The sequence below is a fragment of the Nomia melanderi genome, chromosome 12 (genome assembly GCF_051020985.1).
Source record: "Nomia melanderi isolate GNS246 chromosome 12, iyNomMela1, whole genome shotgun sequence".
NCBI classification, from domain to species: Eukaryota; Metazoa; Arthropoda; class Insecta; order Hymenoptera; family Halictidae; genus Nomia; species Nomia melanderi.
Genome location: NC_135010.1, coordinates 10,187,340 through 10,209,886, shown reverse-complemented (window position 1 = coordinate 10,209,886; position 22,547 = coordinate 10,187,340). Strand labels below are relative to the sequence as shown.

General features: G+C 37.1%; 2 protein-coding genes and 1 long non-coding RNA gene across 4 annotated transcripts; 2 read left to right on the top strand and 1 right to left on the bottom strand.

Annotated features, from left to right (window-relative positions):
• The first annotated feature begins 119 nt into the window (after nucleotides 1-119).
• On the top strand, nucleotides 120-10,982 carry LOC116433851 (Argonaute 2). Of its 2 annotated transcripts, XM_076372909.1 has the most exons (15): nucleotides 120-350; nucleotides 3,901-6,557; nucleotides 6,634-6,966; nucleotides 7,068-7,268; nucleotides 7,404-7,530; nucleotides 7,669-8,048; nucleotides 8,138-8,257; nucleotides 8,485-8,764; nucleotides 8,939-9,097; nucleotides 9,166-9,322; nucleotides 9,404-9,494; nucleotides 9,554-9,714; nucleotides 9,787-10,057; nucleotides 10,177-10,361; nucleotides 10,441-10,982. In XM_076372909.1, exons 1-15 carry the CDS (start codon nucleotides 332-334, stop codon nucleotides 10,526-10,528), a joined length of 5,229 nt encoding a protein of 1,742 aa, XP_076229024.1. In that variant the 5' UTR covers nucleotides 120-331; the 3' UTR covers nucleotides 10,529-10,982. The 2 variants fall into 2 exon arrangements, with proteins under 2 accessions (XP_076229024.1, XP_076229025.1); XM_076372910.1 differs by lacking the exons at nucleotides 10,177-10,361; nucleotides 10,441-10,982 and having other exon boundaries at nucleotides 9,554-9,679; nucleotides 9,787-9,931.
• Nucleotides 9,786-12,107, bottom strand: LOC143175175 (uncharacterized). Its single transcript, XR_012999888.1, has 2 exons — nucleotides 11,465-12,107; nucleotides 9,786-11,357 (listed from the first exon to the last, which is right to left on the bottom strand). It is a non-coding gene; the product is annotated as an uncharacterized LOC143175175 (long non-coding RNA).
• Nucleotides 12,108-12,227: 120 nt separating this feature from the next.
• LOC116434216 (protein argonaute-2-like) lies at nucleotides 12,228-21,766 on the top strand. The gene is made up of 15 exons (XM_076372911.1): nucleotides 12,228-12,450; nucleotides 15,729-17,048; nucleotides 17,132-17,461; nucleotides 17,563-17,763; nucleotides 17,899-18,025; nucleotides 18,164-18,543; nucleotides 18,651-18,770; nucleotides 18,998-19,277; nucleotides 19,716-19,877; nucleotides 19,946-20,105; nucleotides 20,187-20,277; nucleotides 20,337-20,500; nucleotides 20,576-20,846; nucleotides 20,966-21,150; nucleotides 21,229-21,766. The coding sequence occupies exons 2-15, from the start codon at nucleotides 15,798-15,800 to the stop codon at nucleotides 21,314-21,316; spliced, it is 3,810 nt and encodes a 1,269-aa protein (XP_076229026.1). The 5' UTR covers nucleotides 12,228-12,450; nucleotides 15,729-15,797; the 3' UTR covers nucleotides 21,317-21,766.
• Nucleotides 21,767-22,547: the final 781 nt, after the last annotated feature.

Genomic DNA, 22,547 nt, shown 5'->3' with positions numbered 1-22,547 from the left:
TGATTGGTAGAAGTCATCAGTGACATAAATTTAACCAATCAGAAATTAGAAGTATCTTACTAGATATTTTGATTTCAAAGATTTGTATAATTGGAATAAATACTGTTGCAAAGTATTTAAAAGTGAAATTCAAATGTTGAAATTCATTCGAGTCATTTATCGTTCCGTGTTCGAGGTGACTGGAGCTATTGCAAGGACGGAGAGGATTGATATACTTTGATAGATAAATTACGCTGATTCGGAACAATATAATTTTCGATTCGTTGTCGAACATCTTTGCGATTTACATATTTATTCTCATTTTGTTCTCTTATCGAGTGAATTAGATACCATGTCAGGAAAGAGAAAAAGTACGTACTTACACATTAATTACTATATTAATTACTTACGTATTACTTTTACATTCTACCTGTTACGAAATGAAGTGCAGAGAAGAATAAATTATCTTTAAAAAGTAATATGTTTCACTCCGTTTGTCAGATTTATCAATGTTTGTATTACCGATTTACATTATTCATTTCTGCACATTGGCATTCGCTTCGATGTTATTTTATATTTGCAATATACAGTAATGTACATTAATGTACAATATATTTATTTTATAAAATACAGTCGCAAGTCAAACTATCAAAGCATTATCGTTTAACAACATATATTATTTTCATCAATATAATCTATAGAATAATACAATTATTTAAATACTTGTATCCATTAAATACTTTTTCTTACAGCTTACAAAATTTGCTTTTTATCTGGGTATACCGTTAATATTGTTACGAACTATGTACGTGTCGAAAAAAACTGAGGAGAAGTTATAATTTCAAATTGTAAACATAACACATTTTATCGGGGTCACGAATCATTTCGTACACAGCAAGCCGAACGTTACATTCTATTTACAAGACTTTTCGTAAATAGCGAACCGAACGTTGAGGTCAATTTACGAAATATTTCGTGTACAATTTCAAACCAAAGGTTGAGGTCGGGTTATAAGTACAAATACGCGAGTACTCGATATTTGGGGTTCGGCTGGGAAAAATTCGGGCGGATTTGAGAGGGTTCGATTAGGCGTCCGTGGTGAGTGCATCAATGCAGTGACCCTCGCTTAAATTTTAAAAATGTCAGGCACCAGCATTAAAATTCTCGCGAGGAGGGAAGCCTTTTACTCCCCGAATTGACTCGAGACAGTGATATCGATACAATGAGCGGAAGCGGGACGGACACAGTTCGTTGGGTATCGAGGGTCAAAACACGGGACTTCAAAGCGATGCTGCACGGGTCAAGTTTAAGACGTTGAACGCCGCATAATTTCATAGAACAAAATACACAAAATGGAAAAAATATAATATTAAGTCATTTGATTGAATTGCATTATTATTATTACATGTTCACCTAGCTGAACGTCACCGCATTAGTTAATAATATTTATAATATAGAAATGTTTTGAAATCAACGTTTAATTGAATGAACTATAGTAATTCGATTTGGTTGGGAGTCACCGGTGACCCCCACGGCATTCAACGTGTTAAACATACGATAAATGTAGTATCGGCGAATTGTTGAAATTTTTCTGGTTAAAATGAGCCCGAACACGACGTGAACCGGAGTAGTTTTACCGATTTAATGTAATTAACGAAATTAAAGATACATTTCCTCTAAATCAATAAAACTGGACTAATTTACGTCATGTTTGGAGTCATTTTAATCGGAAGAATCTCAATAAACTACTGAGACGGAACTATAGGGAATTTTATTTTCTATCGTTACGCCTTGCTTCACCGCGTTCAGTCTCGCTTCCGACCTTAGTTATTGCCGCGCGCCAATAACGACAATGCGTAGAAAGCTAAGGTGGCCTGAGCATTACGAGTAGAAGAATCCCCTTGCTCCTATGCAGTTGTGAACCTTACGCTATGCAGTGAGGCATTTGCGCTGCAAAGCTGGCCAAAAGGTCAGATTTTATTTTCGAGTAAAATGAATAATATCTCTTGTCCCTGTACTCTTGATTAGTTATAAAAGCAAACTGTAACATTGTTTCTTCAAAAATACCGATATTTAGAATAAAAAATTTGGTTTGTAAAGGTATGTAAAGTAAATTTCTAACATTTTTTTTCTTTATGGTTTTTACGAACCAAGTATGATTCTGATTTCCGTAAAACGAAATCGAAATAGTAATTGAAAACTGTTTTTCTCCACAAAACTACTCTCTGGATTTTATGTATCTTAACATTTAGACATTACTTTATATAATTATTGAAAAATTTGCTTGCCCAGAGCTGCCCAGGCTACATACTTTTAACATTTTAGCATAATTTAAGGGGCATTCTAGTGTAATGGGTCGAAAAAAATCAGATTGCTCTACACATATCAAAAATATATATTTTTTAAAAAAACATACTCCTACACTCTTAAAGTCATATTTGACAAAATCAAGACGTTGAAATTTAATTAGTACGACAAATAAGAGATTTTTTCAAAGATTTCCGATAACATGACAAAAAATTGTTTAAGCAAAAGATGAATGGTATTCAATCATTTATAAATTGTAATATACAACATTCCGAAAAATAATCTTTTAACTAAAAAATAGTAATGCGACCTTGGCAATTTTCGAGGACGTTCAATTTTTAACTTTATAGTATAGTAGCTAGTGTATATACAAATCCATTAATGTGGTACATGACCATTTTTGAGCTTTAAATAACGCTGTGATAGTTTTTGACCAGCTTTTCGAGTAAGACGCCCCATTGTGCGGTGCTCCGCTCAGAAGAGACAAACTGTACTCGGGTAGCCCGATCTACTTGATTCGTTCTGATCGTCAACCCCTTACGGAGTACTACTCTCTCCATATCTACTTTCTCCTGATTCTATTTAACTCCTTGGCTACAGTAAAATTTTGCGTCAGCCCCGCATTTCTAAGAAAATGCATTAGAACCATGAACACACTGAATTGAACTAAATTAAACCAATGTAAAATAATTACACTGAATTCAATGTAGTGGTAGCAAAAGTTTTTGGTGATCATCTCGAAAAGCCTTCCGTGAGTAACATATAAAAGAAAAAATTGTTCAAAATTATGTTCTTCATAATATATTAAGAAATCATTGAAATCGAAAGGTGTTGACATATCAGAAACTACCCCTCTTCTTCTTGTAATGAATAATTAACAATAAAGTAATATCATTAAATACAATTGCAAAATAAATCACGGAACAAGAGGTTAAGGGGATCGGAATGAATCAAGTGGATTAGGTTGCTCCAAGCTGTGCCGAGTTGCCAGAACAGTCTCGAACTGCTTATAGAAATTAGGCTACTCGATTACCGTAGAGCAATGGGCGTACCCTTCAGCACGTCCGAATTTTTCTGGCGCGACCTAAACAGTTGCGTACTCAACACACTATAGCAAAAGTACCTTACTCACCTCATGCTAGTAACTCGAAAACAGCGTTTCCCCGCTACCTCTACTACATAAACAATTCTATGTAAGTAGTGTTCAATACAAGCAGGTAAAAGTAAGTATAGAGACTGAAAGGTAATTTTTCGTGAGGGGAGTGTCACTAGAGTGCTGGCAAGCTCCCAGTTAAACACCCTTGCACTAGAGTACAGTTGACTTACCGTTTTCATGCTCAGTTCGAACAAGTTTTAAAGAGGGAGAAGCAAGGGGAATCGACCCCATGCTCCACCTTGATACTCCTAGGAAGCATAGTAGCCAAGCCCCCATGTCCCCTGGATTCAATAAACAAAAAGCCATCGCTGCGCAGAAACGAAATTCTACGCCAATATTTTGCAACTGTGCACTTTTAACTTAGTGGTGCTGGAGGGGAGGGGGGTGTGGATATGGTAGGTCAACTGTACTAACAGAACCGCATACGCCTACTTTATTACGAGGCATTTCCTACATAGGGAAGGATGATGAGTCAGACCACTCAAAACCTAAAAAGGCGCCAGAAAAGAAAAAAGGACATCGGAAAGAATCTACTTCGCAACAACAACAACAGGAACAATCTACTTCACGACAACAGGAACCATCTACTTCAGTACAACATGAACACCCTCTTTCCAAAAAAGAACAACGGCACTACAAAAGAAAATTAGCTGAAGAACAAGCGCAACAACAAAAGCCACCTGCTCTACGACAACATGAAAAACAGCAACAACAAACACCACCTACACCTGAACAGCAACAAACACCGCCTACTCCACAACACCAACAAACACCACCTACACCTGAACAGCAACAAACACCGCCTACTCCACAACAGCAACAAACACCACCTACACCTGAACAGCAACAAACACCGCCTACTCCACAACAGCAACAAACACCACCTACACCTGAACAGCAACAAACACCGCCTACTCAACAACAGCAACGATCACCGCATAATCCCGGACGGCAACAAACACCACCTACTCAACAACAGCAACGATCACCGCATAATCCCGGACGGCAACAAACACCACCTACTCAACAACAGCAACGATCACCGCATAATCCCGGACGGCAACAAACTCCACCTACTCAACAACAGCAACGATCACCACATAATCCCGGACGGCAACAAACACCACCTCCTCAACAACAGCAACGATCACCGCATACGCAACAACAGCAACAAACACCACCTACTCAACAACAGCAACAAACACCACCTACTCAACAACAGCAACGATCACCGCATAATCCCGGACGGCAACAAACACCACCTCCTCAACAACAGCAACGATCACCGCATAATCCCGGACGGCAACAAACACCACCTACTCAACAACAGCAACGATCACCGCATAATCCCGGACGGCAACAAACACCACCTACTCAACAACAGCAACGATCACCGCATAATCCCGGACGGCAACAAACACCACCTCCTCAACAACAGCAACGATCACCGCATACTCAACAACAGCAACAAACACCACCTACTCAACAACAGCAACGATCACCGCATAATCCCGGACGGCAACAAACACCACCTCCTCAACAACAGCAACGATCACCGCATAATCCCGGACGGCAACAAACACCACCTACTCAACAACAGCAACGATCACCGCATAATCCCGGACGGCAACAAACACCACCTACTCAACAACAGCAACGATCACCGCATAATCCCGGACGGCAACAAACACCACCTCCTCAACAACAGCAACGATCACCGCATAATCCCGGACGGCAACAAACACCACCTACTCAACAACAGCAACGATCACCGCATAATCCCGGACGGCAACAAACACCACCTCCTCAACAACAGCAACGATCACCGCATACTCCAGAACAGCAACAAGCACCACCTACTCCCGAACAACAACAAGCACCACCTACTCCACAACAGCGACTGGGTCTGCAGGAAGTACAACTTAGTCCACAACACTATTTACAAGTTGGTCCACAACAGTATTTACAAGTTGGTCCACAACAGTATTTACAACTTAGTCCACAACGGTATTTACAACTTGGTTCACAACAGTATTCACCACCACATTTACAAGTCGGACCTGAGCTGTCATATACATCACTAGCTATTGCACAACAGCAGCAACAAGCACTACAGATTCAAGAACAGCAGCAGCAACAAGCACTACAGATTCAACAACAGCAGCAGCAAGAAGCACTACAGATTCAACAACATCAACTGATGCAGCAACAATTACAATATATAGCACATCAGCAAGAACAAGGTTCACAATTTGTTCAGCAACCTATACCATACATGTCACATCCGTGGCAACTACAAGGACCACGTATTCTACAACAACCACAGCTAGATATTTCACATACTGCACAATCATCACAGCAACATATTCCATCTGTTGTACAACCAGCACAATTACACTTCGAAAGTTCACCAATTCATTATCAGCAACAATATGGACCACCTACTACACAACAACAGCAGCAGCAACGATCACCACCCAAGCCACAACAGCAGCAGCAACGATCACCACCCAAGCCACAACAGCAGCAGCAACGATCACCACCCAAGCCACAACAGCAGCAGCAACGAACACCACCCAAACCACAACAGCAGCAGCAACGAACACCACCCAAACCACAACAGCAGCAGCAACGTACACCACCGACGCCACAACAGCAGCAGCAACGAACACCACCCAAGCCACAACAACAGCAGCAACGAACACCACCCAAGCCACAACAGCAGCAGCAACGTACACCACCCAAGCCACAACAACAGCAGCAACGAACACCACCCAAGCCACAACAACAGCAGCAACGAACACCACCCAAGCCACAACAACAGCAGCAACGAACACCACCCAAGCCACAACAGCAGCAGCAACGAACACCACCCACGCCACAACAGCAGCAGCAACGAACACCACCCAAGCCACAACAGCAGCAGCAACGAACACCTCCCAAGCCACAACAGCAAATGCTACAAGATCCGTCAGTTTATTATCAGCAACAACAACAACGTCCGTCTACTTCACAGCAACACTGGCAGTACCAAGAATCTCATATTCCAATACAGCACCAGCAGGAGCAGCAAGGGGAACAATTGACTTCAGAATCACCGCAAACTGAAGAAATGGTAAGAAATAGAGCTGTACAAATCGTATTTTGTAATTCAATAGATAAATGTGCAATGTTATTGTTTCTTCATTTAGAAGCACATTAAAGGGCGTGGTGATCGTGAAAGATGTACACTCTCATCGGAAATGCAAAAGATGTATATTGATCAAATACCCAGTAGATGCACTACAGGACAGAGTGGAAGAAAAATCACTGTAGAAACAAACATGTTCAGACTTCTATTTAAACCAACTTTTGAAACATGTATTGTACATTATGATGTGGTCTTTAATCCAGACAAACCGAAGTTTTTGTTGAGATCAGCCTTTGAACAATATAGGAATAAACATTTTACCAATAGATACCCAGCATTTGATGGGAATAAGAATGCTTACAGCGCAAAAGAACTTCCTTTCGGTGATCAAAGTGTATGTAAGCAATTAATTGTGATGAATATTTCGCTGATTGTGCAACTGCATTTACAATTCAAGTGTCTAAAAATAACTGCATAGTATATTTCTATTTACAGGAAGAAGATGAGGTGACAGTTTTTGATGTTGGAGGTCAAAGAAATCATACTTTTAAAGTACATCTGAAGAAAGCAGCAGTTCTTGATTTGACATGGTTAAAAGATATGAAATATGATTCCATATCAATTCAAAGTCAACAGAAATATATACAAGCTTTAGACATCATTCTAAGACATGGAACAGAGCGTAATGCTGTTCCTGTGAGTTACTTTATAACGTCATAATACTAGTGTAATAACAGTAAACTAGTGAAATTGTATAATTAATTGATTCTAATCCATGATTATGTACTTGAATAATTATTTCATTTGAACTAAAGAATGATTCTTAAACAGGTGGGCAGATCATTTTTCTATGAACCGCAACCTGGCAGAGTTGTGTCATTGACCAATGGCTTAGATATGTGGGTTGGAGTTTTTCAATCTGCTGTAATTGGATGGAAACCTTACTTGAATGTAGATGGTAAGATACTTATTGTTCCTATTACTATACAAATATTTACAATTTATTTGGCATTTTATAAACTGAGGTATAATTTTATTACAATGGATATGGTGTTATTACACATTACACTAATAGTAGTTTATATTCTGTAATTAGTTGCTCACAAAGGATTTCCAACTCCTAAACCAATTATCGACTTGTTGAAAGACCTTTGTAAACGGAAAAAAACCGACGAACCTCTCCAAACGATAACTGAATATGATATAAAACGAAATGCTGAAAAAATAAACAGGTTTCTAAAAGGCTTAAAAATTCAATATGAAATACCCGAGCAACCAAATAGTAAAAGGACATACAGAGTAAATGAATTAGGTGCATCCGCAAGAAATTACAAATTTGAAACCGATAATGGAGAATTATGGTCGGTAGAAAAATATTTTGCCCAACAGAAAAGATGTACATTAAAACAAGCAGAGCTACCTTGTCTTTGGGTCGGATCTCGTAATAATGACCGAAAGATATATTTGCCAATGGAGGTATATATATATATATATATCATTACCCTAAACTTACAATTAAGCGTAGCATATCTGAAATTTGTACAATTTTTATTTTTGTTTTACAGTTATGTACAATTGTAGCCGGGCAAGTTATACAAAAGAAAATGGACGAATCTCAAACATCAGCCCTGATTAAACAGGCAGCAACGGATACTCGGAAACGCAAAGAAAAAATTATGAATGGAGTAGGAATATTAGAGTTAAAAGTATTACGTGTTAATAGAAAAAAGGCACCTAAAAGCAATCCAAATTCATACTAGGCACACAAAATCGATCAATATTGTAATCAAAATATACATCTTAAGACCTCTTCTGCCCTTGTACTGTCTCGGGTGCCAATTCTCTATCAGCACGAAAGTTTACAAATCTACATACCTGATGCTTATCTCTGTTTTCACGAATATGTTTTTAGCTGCAACAGATAAATATAAATGAACAACCGACTCTGATGAAGGAATTTAACCTGTCTGTGTTACCAGAATTTGAAAAAATATCAGCCAGAGTCCTCGAAGCTCCTAAATTAAAATATGCTAGACAAGAGCCAGTATGTGTGACAAAAGGAGTATGGCAAGCTGAAAAATTTTTACACCCGAGCAGTTTAAAAGACAATGAATGGACTATTTTGAACTTAGACGCCAAAACAAGTATCAGAGAATTACAGAATGGTTTTTGTAAAAGATTCCAAGAATGTGGTCAGTACATGATTCTTTTCTGTTATTAATTGCGACGGAGGTCGGAAGGTTCAGGATGATAGTTTCCCATGATTTTTTACTATTATTAATGAATTAAAATTTACGCAATATTCAAAATTTTATAGAATGTTGTAAAAATACTACTTTTAGTATTTCTTTATAATTATTTTTTAGCTGCGAAGGTCAATATGTCACTTGGAAAAATGTTATTTCCTATCTGCGATCTCTCTAGGAGCAGTAAAATAAATGATGAAGTATTAAATTTTTTGGCCAGAAAGAAGAACCAAGGAATAAGACTTGTTATGGTAGTAATTCCAAATATATATGCATACAGTAAGTAGTTCAATTGTAATCCACTTAAAATGAAAGTAGTATCAGTAAACAATTATTTAACATGTCAGGTTTGGTGAAGAAGTCCTCTGAATTGATAATAGGGGGTATAGTAACTCAATGCATAAAGTTAAGAACAATAGAAAATCTGACTGATACGACAATTACAAATATTTTATTGAAGATTAACTCAAAACTTAATGGTATTAACCATCTATTTTATCAGCGGTAATATTATCTGTTTCTAATGATGATTTTATAAATTTCTCTTTTATAAATATTAAATATGCATATAAAATGATGTTTCAGACCACGTTGCTTAGATACCCCATCCATGTTAGTAGGTGCGGATGTGACTCATCCATCCCCTGATGCTAAAAATACACCTTCAATAGCTGCGGTAATAATTATATCTCATTGCCTTTTTGTCCTATCATATATAATATTTCTGCTACTTAGGTTGTTTCGAGTCAATCAAATACTTTCCAATATGATGTTGAATTAAGACTCCAGCCACCGAAAGAGGAAATAATTCTCGATCTTGAAAACATAATGTTGAAGCAGTTAGAGCTCTATCACACCAATGTAGGTGAAATACCAGACAAAATCATTTTTTATCGGTAAATATTATCTAAGAAATGTAAGTTTTAGTACATAGACAATTGGGTTATTTTATTTTTGCATATCCACAGAGATGGCGTGGGTGAAGGACACTTTCCCCAAGTAATGCATAGAGAAATATCTGCTATAAAAAGGGCTATCTCGAAATTGGGAAATGGAACTTATAAAATTCCAATAACGTTTCTTGTGGTTCAAAAGAGACACCACATACGTCTCTTTCCGACTAACAAAGCCAATTCGGACGACAGGAATTTTAATGTGCAAGCTGGTACCATTGTTGATACAGATATCACACATCCAAGACATATTGATTTCTACCTTGTATCTCATGCTAGCATTCAAGTATGTGTTAATATTCCTCAATATTTTAAAAAATACACAACTTATACTACGATAATTTATTCCTATCATATATATAGAGAACATATTAAAGTATTGATAAGTGCAACAAACTTTTGTAGGGCACTGCAAGGCCTACGAAGTATAGATGTATCTGCAACGAAATTGGGATGACAGAAGATGAAATTGAGCAATTGACATATTATCTTTGTCATTTGTTTGCAAGGTGTACAAGATCTGTCAGCTATCCTGCACCCACCTATTATGCTCATTTAGCTGCATATAGGGCTAGAGCATGGATACATAAGTAAGTATTTCAGTTTTATGTGTAGTTCAATGTATCATTGTTCATACCTGTTACATATCTATAATCTATATCATTTTAGTGAACATATAAATCTAGACGACTTACAAGAAGAGGAACGAAAAAAGTTAACTCCAAAAATGAAAAATTCTCCAATGTTTTTTGTTTAAAAGTATAAATGCACATCTGCATTTATTTTCTTGCGCTATTATAGAGAGTTAAAATTATTTATATTAAACTATTCTGCAAGAATGTAGTTTTTTAAAAAAACGACAATTAGTAGAAATTTTAGAATTAGATTTTATATAAAAATACTGTTATCAGTAAAGACTGGAAATGGTATGAATATTTTTACAACCATTTTATTGTTCGAGAGTATTTTTTATATTAATATAGAGATATTTTCTTATTATATTTTAACTATACATTTTTTCGTGGTACAAACGCATATTATAATAAATGATAATGAATGTAGTTAATGATTTTAAAAAATTATTAACAGTCTTCCATAATACATTGTCATGTGCCTTTCAATATAGATTTAACTCAAAAACGATTTTTACGAAATACATAACTATATTATTGATTAAAATCTAAATAAAAAAATAAACTACTTATACAATTTGTATCTACCTATATCAATTTTCAGTTATGTGAATTTTCAATTAATAATATTAATGGTATGCGAGTACACGTTAACGACCTATTATATAATGAACATTATCGAAATCTATATATTTAAGTCGGTAAAACTACTCCGATTTTATATCGTATTTGGACTCATTTTAATCAGAACAATTCAGCGACACTTTGCTTGAGATGGTAATATTGAAATTACTGAAATTGATATTTCCTTTGTTGGATGTTTTACATTCGCAGTACCCCTTTAAATTGTTAAATCTCAACCATCGATGCTTGACATACTGTATCTATCTTGCTTCTCCTTATTATATTCCTCCGACTGTTGCTCGTCAAGTCAAACTGTGCTCCAGTTAATTCCTGAAAGAAGAACGCCATTCTGCTCGCGAGCATATTAATCTCGGGTCCCGAAATTAACAAATTTAAGCGAGCATTAATGTAAATGTAAATTTGACTGATCGACAAACCATTTCTTTTTCTCTGTATACTTTTAGTTCCCTAAGTAGTGTCCGGTTTATGTGCTTCTAATTAGCAATATCGCGCGCAAACGACACCATGCAAAAATCTTGTGCAAGACGAAGAAGAGAGTAACTACAGTTTGTGCAAGCGAGAAGTCTGAAGTATATTTCCAAACCATTACAATTAAGAAGGGTATTCCAGGCACTTAAAGAAATTAAGATGGCAATGAGAAAGCGGAACGAGTAGATATTCCCCGCGTTATTTACGGGGCGGATCCGATAACGGCAAGAGGCAGTGCGACCAGATCGGGGAATTACGGAGATTGTTTGAGGATTCCCGCTGATGAGTAAGATGGTACGGAAAGAAATATGGTGGGGCGGGGAAAAAAGACTGTTTCGTCATTTCCTGGCTTCACTGGTAGGAGGGGATCTCTCACTAGGGATTTTGGTCATAGTTTTAATTGGTTACGTGTTACCGTATTAACGAATAGCAAATTAGTATCGAAAATAGGATAGAAGAAGATGAAAGAGATCTCTCAGAGATCATTTGAAATAACGAAGTACGCGGTCGCCGCAACGAATGGGGTGAGGGTGAATAGACCAATGCGTGCGTACAGCTCGATGATTGGCGTGTAAGAAATTGAGCACCGAAATGTCCTTACTTGCGATTAAAAGAAAATCGGTTACATTACCGGTTACAGTGTTACCATCTGTAGAGGCTGTTGCTGATGACCGGAAACGATGCAGGGTGCACAGCTTAAAAAGTCCCTAAGAACGAGTGCCTTCTTGCGCGAGCGAGGCGAATGGGTAACTTGCACGTCAGAAGACTGATGTGAACTGGACGCCACAGAGTAATTTCTAGTGACGTGTTCATTTCTGGTAATGGAATACATCCTGATCGAAATTCATCATCTTCGAGTACTTTCCGACTTTTAAACGAAAAGAGGAGTCCTGTGCCAGTTACGAATACATCGTATCGTCAACGTTATTAAAGGGTACGTTGAAAACGGCTAAAAGTATAATTTTCGATTGGTTCGAATGCTGCATGCAGTTTTGTTCGACACAATTCATTTTTTCTTAAATTCGAATTTCGTCGTTTCTGTATTAAACGGACGGAATGGCCGTCAAGATAGCAAAACATCTGCTATTACAAGGACAGTGCGAAGATTACAGATCGCTGATTTATTAAATGTTGCACATTTTTGGATACTGTGTTGTTTATGAAAATATAGCATCATAAGCGTAGATGGTCGATAGTTTTTTAGATGAGTGTTATTCAAGCTTTATGATAACTGTGTTTATTATCTGGACGAGCGTATAAATAGAAGCAGTGACGGAGTGACAGTAGAGTACAGAATTTGCAATTTGTGGGCTCGGTTCGAGCGACGTAGTTTCTTTTTCATTTGTTTTTTCAATTGATCTGTTTATATTAATTATATTTCGCACATGCCAACACGTACATAATTTCAAATAAACATCAAATGACATGTCTTGACTCATTAAACATGATGTCAGTTTTATTTGTTATGGTATAGGTGTCGGAAATATCAAATCATCAATCGCATATAATACTGATTTTGATTAAAAAATAAAAATCAAATTATGTGAGTGTTTTTATGTGCGAAATCCAATTTATACAAATAGATCAATTGGTAGAGTCTTACTTTTTGTATATTCGTGTATATGCCCATACACTCCTTCAGATAGAAAATTCCATTTCTCGTGAAACTCGTGATAACACTTGTCTAAACAATTGCTGAGTACCTACGTTCATGACGCAATATTTCCAAGAACAGGACAACGATATCTATGATTCAACCCTGATTAGGATGACAGCCACAGAAAGGCAAATTTTCGAGATGTATTCGCCTGATCCGAAGTGATTTTATTGAAAACGGATAGGACGAGTGTACGTGTTTGATGATTATGTGTGTACATACCTACAAGAGGTCATTGCTCGTTCTATGCTTGTTGCTATGTTCTATTCTCGTTGACCCGGCCGTAGCATTACGCGTATCGTTCGATTGCCCGATCTACTGCGCGTCAAACGGCCTTACAAAATCGAAAATTTGATATACACTCCCCGCAACGATCGATCGATTTCCGCTCGAAATACCGCGATCCGATTTCCCTATTGAATAAATATACCGATAACTTTTTGTACTGTAGAAGGCGCAGGAAAGAGGAGCGTAGCGATCAGGATACGTCAAACGTGTCTAAAACATATCAAATTGATTATATATTTGAAAGATAAAAGTATCGACGATCGGTGACACTGGAGTGGCTAATTTCTGCACACGACTATTCGGTTTAACGACAAAATTCCAACATGCCGAGTCGAAGAAAATCGACTTGGAGGAAACTCTCTGAACAAAGCACCCCTTCCCTCCATGTTTCTCTAGGGCCTGCAACGACCTTGCACTTTACGAAGGCCCTAATTTATGAGTTGCCCTATATTACCCGAGTGTCAACGTATGCGGTCGGGCGAAGATCGTTTTGTAATTTCTATGAAAGGTCGACAATACGGTCATTTCTGTCTTTTGTTTGAATTATTTATTTTATTTGAATTTTGCGACTTATCTCGTAATGTATTTTAGCATATATATTTTGTTAATCCGTAGACCGCGATACGCGACGACTTATTTCGATAGGGAAGTAACGATTTTATTCATGGAACAGTTCTTTCAAACGGGGTTTCGAGGACGCGAAGGGTGGATCGCGTAATCCCTTCCTTATTAGGAATATAACGGAGGACACGAAGTTGAAGGTCACGTATCCCTATGGAAAAAGTTCGATTCTTGTTGTTGAACTTCTATACCGTTCTTCGACTCCTTGCCTCACGATTTCTTCTTCGTAATTAACCTCGTCAAGAATGGTTTTATCATTTATAAATTCCCAACAAGAAACAAACTTACGTGTTAATTGTTACAATAAATTTACTATAAATATTGATTTTCATAAATTTCAAGGAGATATTCTCTATCATCTCTTGCAGAGAGTACGTTACCGAGCCTAAACGAAATTTTGATCTTAAAGAAAATATTGATAAAAGCCAAGGAATACTTTTCACGCATTGCAATCCCGTTCTTAAGAGATTCCTCCTCATCGCTTCGTTACTGTCTTTCCCTCCGGTTCCGCGCAAATATTTCACGTGTCCTATAGACACGTATAGATTGTTCTGATCTGTTGATTCTCGAAGGTTGTGTATGCACTCGTCTCTCGCGATATCTGCTACCCGTAGAGTATTATAGGTAAACCGCGGTCAACTCTGTGCAACCGTTCTCTGTCGGTTTCCGTTCACCAATGAGTCAGACCTGCGGAACGGAACGGAAGCAGATCATCAACGGGGCTGTCTGGTTACATAAAGTGGAAAGATGGTAGCGGATCCTAGGAATGGATGACAACAATAAAGAAGCGCTGGGGGGGGGGGGGTGCGAAGGAACGCGGTCGCAAAAAATACATTGTTAGTGTTGCGTAGAATAGTCGTCGGTGCGCGGATCATACAGTGAAGGTTAAGGTTATACCGGTATTTCTCCGGTTTTTTTAGATGTACTACGGTTGAAGACTAAAAATACATTTACGTTGGAGCTGCAATCAACAATGAAAGCGGGGAGGGACAATAAAACGCACAAACAGAAATTTGTCGCTGCATTTATTATGTAGTTGAGCAACAAAATAAGCGTTGGGAGGCAAATATATACTGTCATTTCTTCGAAATCATTGCCACTCTCATTCATGATTGCCTGTGAGACCGTTCTCGGTGGAAACACATCTATTCTTACGAAAATATTCTTCACTGATAAGAAAATAAAAAACCGAAATAACACCGGTAAATGTAGATTAAAATATATCAGTATGACCTCATACCGGTATTGTAGTGTAGCGGTTTCTTTAACGGTTATGAAGATATAACCGAAAAATACCTGTATTTTACATTCAGATAGAAGTGGGTGTTATAATAAGTTTTATTCGATAACACACATCTCGTTTTCCATCTCGCATATGTTTAGTCGCATGCACGCGAATCTATCGACGGATCTATCCGTGAGGCGTTATCCGATCAGTACGTTATTCTTCGTGTACCTGAAGTTTCTCGTAGCTATAAGGGTTTAGTTGTTTTCTGTTCTACGTGAAAGACATTCGGTTCGTTGTACGTCCTCGAGGTTTCGATTCCGAAAGACAACTCCATTGATAGGGGTTCGAGAGGAATGAAGCTACTCTGTAACAGTAACAGCAGAAACAGTTACAAGAATAACTATCTTCTTTACAACAGGAGCTGGAACAGGAACAGCAACAGTAGGCGAAACAAAGACCATATATTCCACAATACCAACAGCTACAGATGACACGATCTGGAAAAAAATCCCGGAAACAAAAACAAAATGTTTCGGAACAACACCAACAGCAACAACAAGGGGAACCTGTTCCACAACAGCAGCAACAAGGTCCACCATCTGTTTGGCAACAACGCCAACAGCAACAACTACCTTCCACTTCACAACAGCAACAACAAGGAGAACCTGTTCCACAACAGCAGCAACAGGGTCCACCATCTGTTTGGCAACAACGCCAACAGCAACAACCCCAACAGCAACACCTACCTGCTACTCCACAACAGCAACAACAAGGAGAACCTGTTCCACAACAGCAGCAACAGGGTCCACCATATGTTTGGCAACAACGCCAACAGCAACAACTACCTCTAATTTCACAACAGCAACAACAAGGAGAACCTGTTGCACAACAGCAGCAACAGGGTCCACCATATGTTTGGCAACAACGCCAACAGCAACACCTACCTGCTACTCCACAACAGCAACAACAAGGAGAACCTGTTCCACAACAGCAGCAACAGGGTCCACCATATGTTTGGCAACAACGCCAACAGCAACAACGCCAACAGCAACAACGCCAACAGCAACACCTACCTGCTACTCCACAACAGCAACAACAAGGAGAACCTGTTCCACAACAGCAGCAACAGGGTCCACCATCTGTTTGGCAACAACGCCAACAGCAACAACTACCTCTAATTTCACAACAGCAACAACAAGGAGAACCTGTTGCACAACAGCAGCAACAGGGTCCACCATATGTTTGGCAACAACGCCAACAGCAACAACGCCAACAGCAACAACGCCAACAGCAACAACGCCAACAGCAACAACGCCAACAGCAACAACGCCAACAGCAACACCTACCTGCTACTCCACAACAGCAACAACAAGGAGAACCTGTTCCACAACAGCAGCAACAGGGTCCACCATCTGTTTGGCAACAACGCCAACAGCAACAACTACCTCCTACTTCACAACAGCAACAACAAGGAGAACCTGTTCCACAACAGCAGCAACAGGGTCCACCATCTGTTTGGCAACAACGCCAACAGCAACAACTACCTCCTACTTCACAACAGCAACAACAAGGAGAACCTGTTCCACAACAGCAGCAACAGGGTCCACCATCTGTTTGGCAACAACGCCAACAGCAACAACTACCTCCTACTTCACAACAGCAACAGCAACAAACACCACCCAAGCCACAACAGCAATTGGAATCAGTTTCCTCACAATCATCTATAGTTCAGCAAATGGTAAGATATATCTAATACAGGAGTACAAATCGTATTTTATAATTCAGTAGATAAATGTACAATGTTATTGTTTCTTCATTTAGGAGGGCATTAAATTGAGTAATAGAGGAAGAAGTGTACTCTCATCGGAACTGCAAAACATGTATATTGAACACATACCAAGAAGATGTGCTCCAGGACAGGCTGGAAGAAAAATCACTGTAGAAACAAACATGTTCAGACTTGTTTTTAAACCAACTTTTGAAACATGTATCGTACATTACGACGTAGTCATTGATCCAGACAAACCCAAATTTTTGATGAGACCAGTGTTTGAACAATATAGGAAAAACCATTTTCCCAATAGATATCCAGCATTTGATGGGAGAAAGAATGCTTACAGCGCAAAAGAACTTCCTTTCGGTGATCAAAGTGTATGTAAGCAATTAATTGTAATGAATATTTCGCTAATTGTGCAACTGCATTTACAATTAAAGTGACTAAAAATAACTGCATAGTTTAATTCTATTTACAGATACCAGATGAGGTGACAGTTTTTGACGTTGAGCGTCAAAAAAATCGAGTTTTTAAAATATATATGAAGAAAGCAGCAGTTCTTGATATGACATGGTTAAAAAATATGAAATATGATTCCATGGAATTTCAAAGTGAACAGAAATGTATACAAGCTTTAGACATCATTCTAAGACATGGAACAGCGCGTAATGCTGTTCCTGTGAGTTACTTTATAACGTCATAATACTAATGTAATAACAGTAAACTAGTGAAATTGTATAATTAATTGATTCTAATCCATGATTATGTACTTGAATAATTATTTCATTTGAACTAAAGAATGATTCTTAAACAGGTGGGCAGATCATTTTTCTATGAACCGCAACCTGGCAGAGTTGTGTCATTGACCAATGGCTTAGATATGTGGGTTGGAGTTTTTCAATCTGCTGTAATTGGCTGGAAACCTTACTTGAATGTAGATGGTAAGATACTTATTGTTCCTATTACTATACAAATATTTACAATTTATTTGGCATTTTATAAACTGAGGTATAATTTTATTACAATGGATATGGTGTTATTATACATTACACTAATAGTAGTTTATATTCTGTAATTAGTTGCTCACAAAGGATTTCCAACTCCTCAATCAATTATCGACTTGTTGAAAGACCTTTGTAAACGGTATAAAAACGACCAACCTCTCAGAACGATAACTGAAGATGATATAAAACGAAATGCTGACACAATAAACAAGTTTCTAAAAGGATTAAAAATTCAATATGAAATACCTGGGCAACCAAATAGTAAAAGGACATACAGAGTAAATGAATTAGGTGTATCTGCGAGAAATCACAAATTTAAAACCGATAATGGAGAATTATGGTCGGTAGAAAAATATTTTTCCCAACAGAAAAGATATACATTAAAACAAGCAGAGCTACCTTGTCTTTGGGTCGGATCTCGTAATAATGACCGAAAGATATATTTGCCAATGGAGGTATATATATATATATATATATATATGTATATATATATCATTACCCTAAACTTACAATTAAGCGTAGCATATCTGAAATTTGTACAATTTTTATTTTTGTTTTACAGTTATGTACAATTGTAGCCGGGCAAGTTATACAAAAGAAAATGGACGAATCTCAAACATCAGCCCTGATTAGACAGGCAGCAACGGATACTCGGAAACGCAAAGAAAAAATTATGAATGGAGTAGGAATATTAGAGTTAAAAGTATTACGTGTTAATAGAAAAAAGGCACCTAAAAGCAATCCAAATTCATACTAGGCACACAAAATCGATCAATATTGTAATCAAAATATACATCTTAAGACCTCTTCTGCCCTTGTACTGTCTCGGGTGCCAATTCTCTATCAACACGATAGTCTACAAATCCACATACCTGATGCTTATCTCTGTTTTCACGAATATTTTTTCAGTTGCGACAGATGAATATAAATGAACAACCGACTCTCATGAAGGAATTTAACCTGTCTGTGTCACAAAAATTTGAGGAAATACCAGCTAGAGTCCTCGAAGCTCCTAAATTAAAATATGCTAGACAAGAGCCAGTACGTGTGACGAAAGGAGTATGGCGAGCAGACAAATTTTTAAACCCGAGCAATTTAGGAGACAATGAATGGACTATTTTGAACTTAGACACCAGAGTACAAGACCGACAATTACAGGATGGTTTACATAAAAAATTACGAGAGGGTGGTCAGTACATGATTTTTTTCTGTTGTTAATTGTAAGGAAGGTCGAAAGAGTCAGGATGATAGTTTCCCGAACAAAATGTACACTTGCGTGATATTATTCTGTTCATTAAAACGACGACCGTAATGGTCGCGGACCGAAGGTGACTGATAACTTAGACTGAACGCGCAATCGAAGAGCGTTTCGAATTTAAAAAGCCACGCGCTCATTTCTTGCGTTCAATTTTGAAAAGAGTGGCGAGACGATTCAGTGAATCGGTTTTAGCACGTGCGTTCTACTTTACGGGCAGTGCGTAGTCTGTCGGTACCCGACAGCAGAGTATACCGCGATGATTTCAAGAATCGGCACTTACATACTGAATTAAAATTAATGTAATATTTGAAATTGTGTAGAATGCTGTAAAAATACTAGGTAAATTATATCATTACAATTATTTTTCAGGTAATTTCATCAATATGGTAATTGGAAAAGCACAAACTCCATTCGCATCCTTTCCTATATACGGTAAAGGTATCGGCAACATTTCAACATTTTTTGCCGAAAAGAAGAAACAAGGAATAAAACTGGTTGTCGTAGTAATTCCAAATATAGATAATGCATACAGTAAGTAGTACAATTGCAATCTACTTAAAATGAAAGTTGTATCAGTGAACAGTTATCTAACATTTCAGGTGTGGTGAAGCAGATCTCCGAATTGAAAATAAGAGGGGGTGTAGTAACTCAATGCATAAAGTCAAAAACATTAGAAAAACTGACTGATGCGACAGTTACAAATATTTTATTGAAGATTAACTCGAAACTTAATGGTGTTAACCATCTACTTTATCAGCGGTAATATTATCTGTTTCTAATGATGATTTTATAAATTTCTCTTTTATAAATATTAAATATGCATATGAAATGATGTTTCAGACCACCTTGCTTAGAGACCCCATGCATGTTAGTAGGTGCGGATGTGACTCATCCATCTCCGGATTCTATAAATATACCTTCAATTGCTGCGGTAATAATTATATCTCATTGCCTTTTTATCCTATCATATATAATATTTTTATTGCTTAGGTTGCATCGAGTCATACTCCAAATGCTTTCCAATATAATGTTGAAGTAAGACTCCAGCCACCGAAAGAGGAAATAATTCTCGATCTTGAACAAATAATGTGCAATCAGTTACTATTCTTTTATCGCGCAACACATAAAAAACCACAGAAAATTATCTTTTATCGGTAAATATTATCTAAGAAATATAAGTTTTAGTACAAGGACAGTTGGGTTGATATTTTGTTTCTGCGTATCCGCAGAGATGGCGTGAGTGAAGGACACCTTCCCCAAGTGATGCATTTTGAGTTAACCGCTATAAAAAACGCTATCTCGAAAGTGGGAAATGGAACTGATAAAATTCCAATAACGTTTCTTGTGGTTCAAAAGAGACACCACATACGTCTCTTTCCGACTGACAAAGCCAATTCGGACGACAGGAATTTTAATGTGCAAGCTGGTACCGTTGTTGATACAGACATCACACATCCAAGTCATATTGATTTCTACCTTGTATCTCATGCTAGCATTCAAGTATGTCTTAATATTCTTTAATATTCTAAAAAATACACGACTTATACTACGATAATTTATTCGTATCATATATATAGAGAACATATTAAAGTACTGATACGTGCAACAAACTTTTGTAGGGCACTGCAAGGCCTACGAAGTATAGATGTATCTGCAACGAAATTGGGATGACAGAAGATGAAATTGAGCAATTGACATATTATCTTTGTCATTTGTTTGCAAGGTGTACAAGATCTGTCAGCTATCCTGCACCCACCTATTATGCTCATTTAGCTGCATATAGGGCTAGAGCATGGATACATAAGTAAGTATTTCAGTTTTATGTGAGTTCAATGTATCATTGTTCATACCTGTTACATATCTATAATCTATATCATTTTAGTGAACATATAAATCTAGACGATCTGCCGCGGGAGCAACAACGAAGATTGTCTTTGCAAATGCAAAATTCTCCAATGTTTTTCGTTTAAAAGTATAAGTGCATATATGCATTAATTTTCTTACGTTATTATAGAAAGTTAAAATCATTTATATAAAACTATTTTGCAAAAAACTTAGATCTTTAGTAAAATAAAAACTCATAAAAACTTTAAACTTAGATGTTATATAAAAATGCTGCAATCAGCAAAGACTGGAATTTAAATATTTTCACATCCACTTGATTGTTTGAAAGCATTTCTTATGTTAGTATAGAGATATCTTATTATTATATTTTAGCTATAAGTTACACATGATATAATAAATGATAATGAATGCGGTTAATAATTTTAAAGAATTATTAACAGTCTTCCTTGATATATTGTCATGTTCCTTTCAATACAAATTGACACGAGAAAAAAATTTTTAAAAACTCTGTTTATGAAATACATAATTATATTATTGATTGAAATTAAAAAATAAAAAATAAACTACTTATACAATTTGTATCTATTTATATCTATTTTCGGTTATGTGAATTTTCGATTAATAATATTAATGGGATGCGAGTACACGTTAACGACCTATTATATGTGGAACATTATCAAAATCTATATACGACTGCAAACATATAAACTCAGTAGTAAATAATATCAAAAAATTCATTACTTTTCTACGGTTAATACTAATTCGACTGGGACAAACGTACGTGCAAGCAGTGTGCTTATTAATTCGCGAATGCTTTGTTTATATTTACTGTCCAGTCTTATTGGGCAAGACTGTAGTCAAAATCGAAATACAGACATTATTTTTTTCTTTCAATAAGTGTGAAGTCTCCATCGTATGATCTGGTTCGTTTATATTAGAAATATCAATGATATATAAGGATAGTAATATTAAATAAACGATCAATCAAAATTAGTTGCCGGATGGTTCAGTATGTTATTTCGAGTACAGTTTTGTCGCAACGATCGATTCCCTTTAAACGTGATGTGTAACTAACATGGCGCATCTAGCTTCAGTGCCGGTATCTCGAACTCAATAATCGTTTCCGAATACAAAATATAATCGTGCTTCACGAGTAGCGTTCCAAATATATTCGTTTCTATAATGCAGACCTAGAATCAATTTTTCGCAAAATGTGTTGGCGTGATAGTGTACATTATTCAGCAGTGTGAACGTAAATTTGACTGTTCGAAAAACCACTTGTTTTTCTCTTCACGTTTTCAGTTTCCTAAAGTAGTTTCTAGTGACGTATTCGTTTCTAGTCATGGAATACATCTT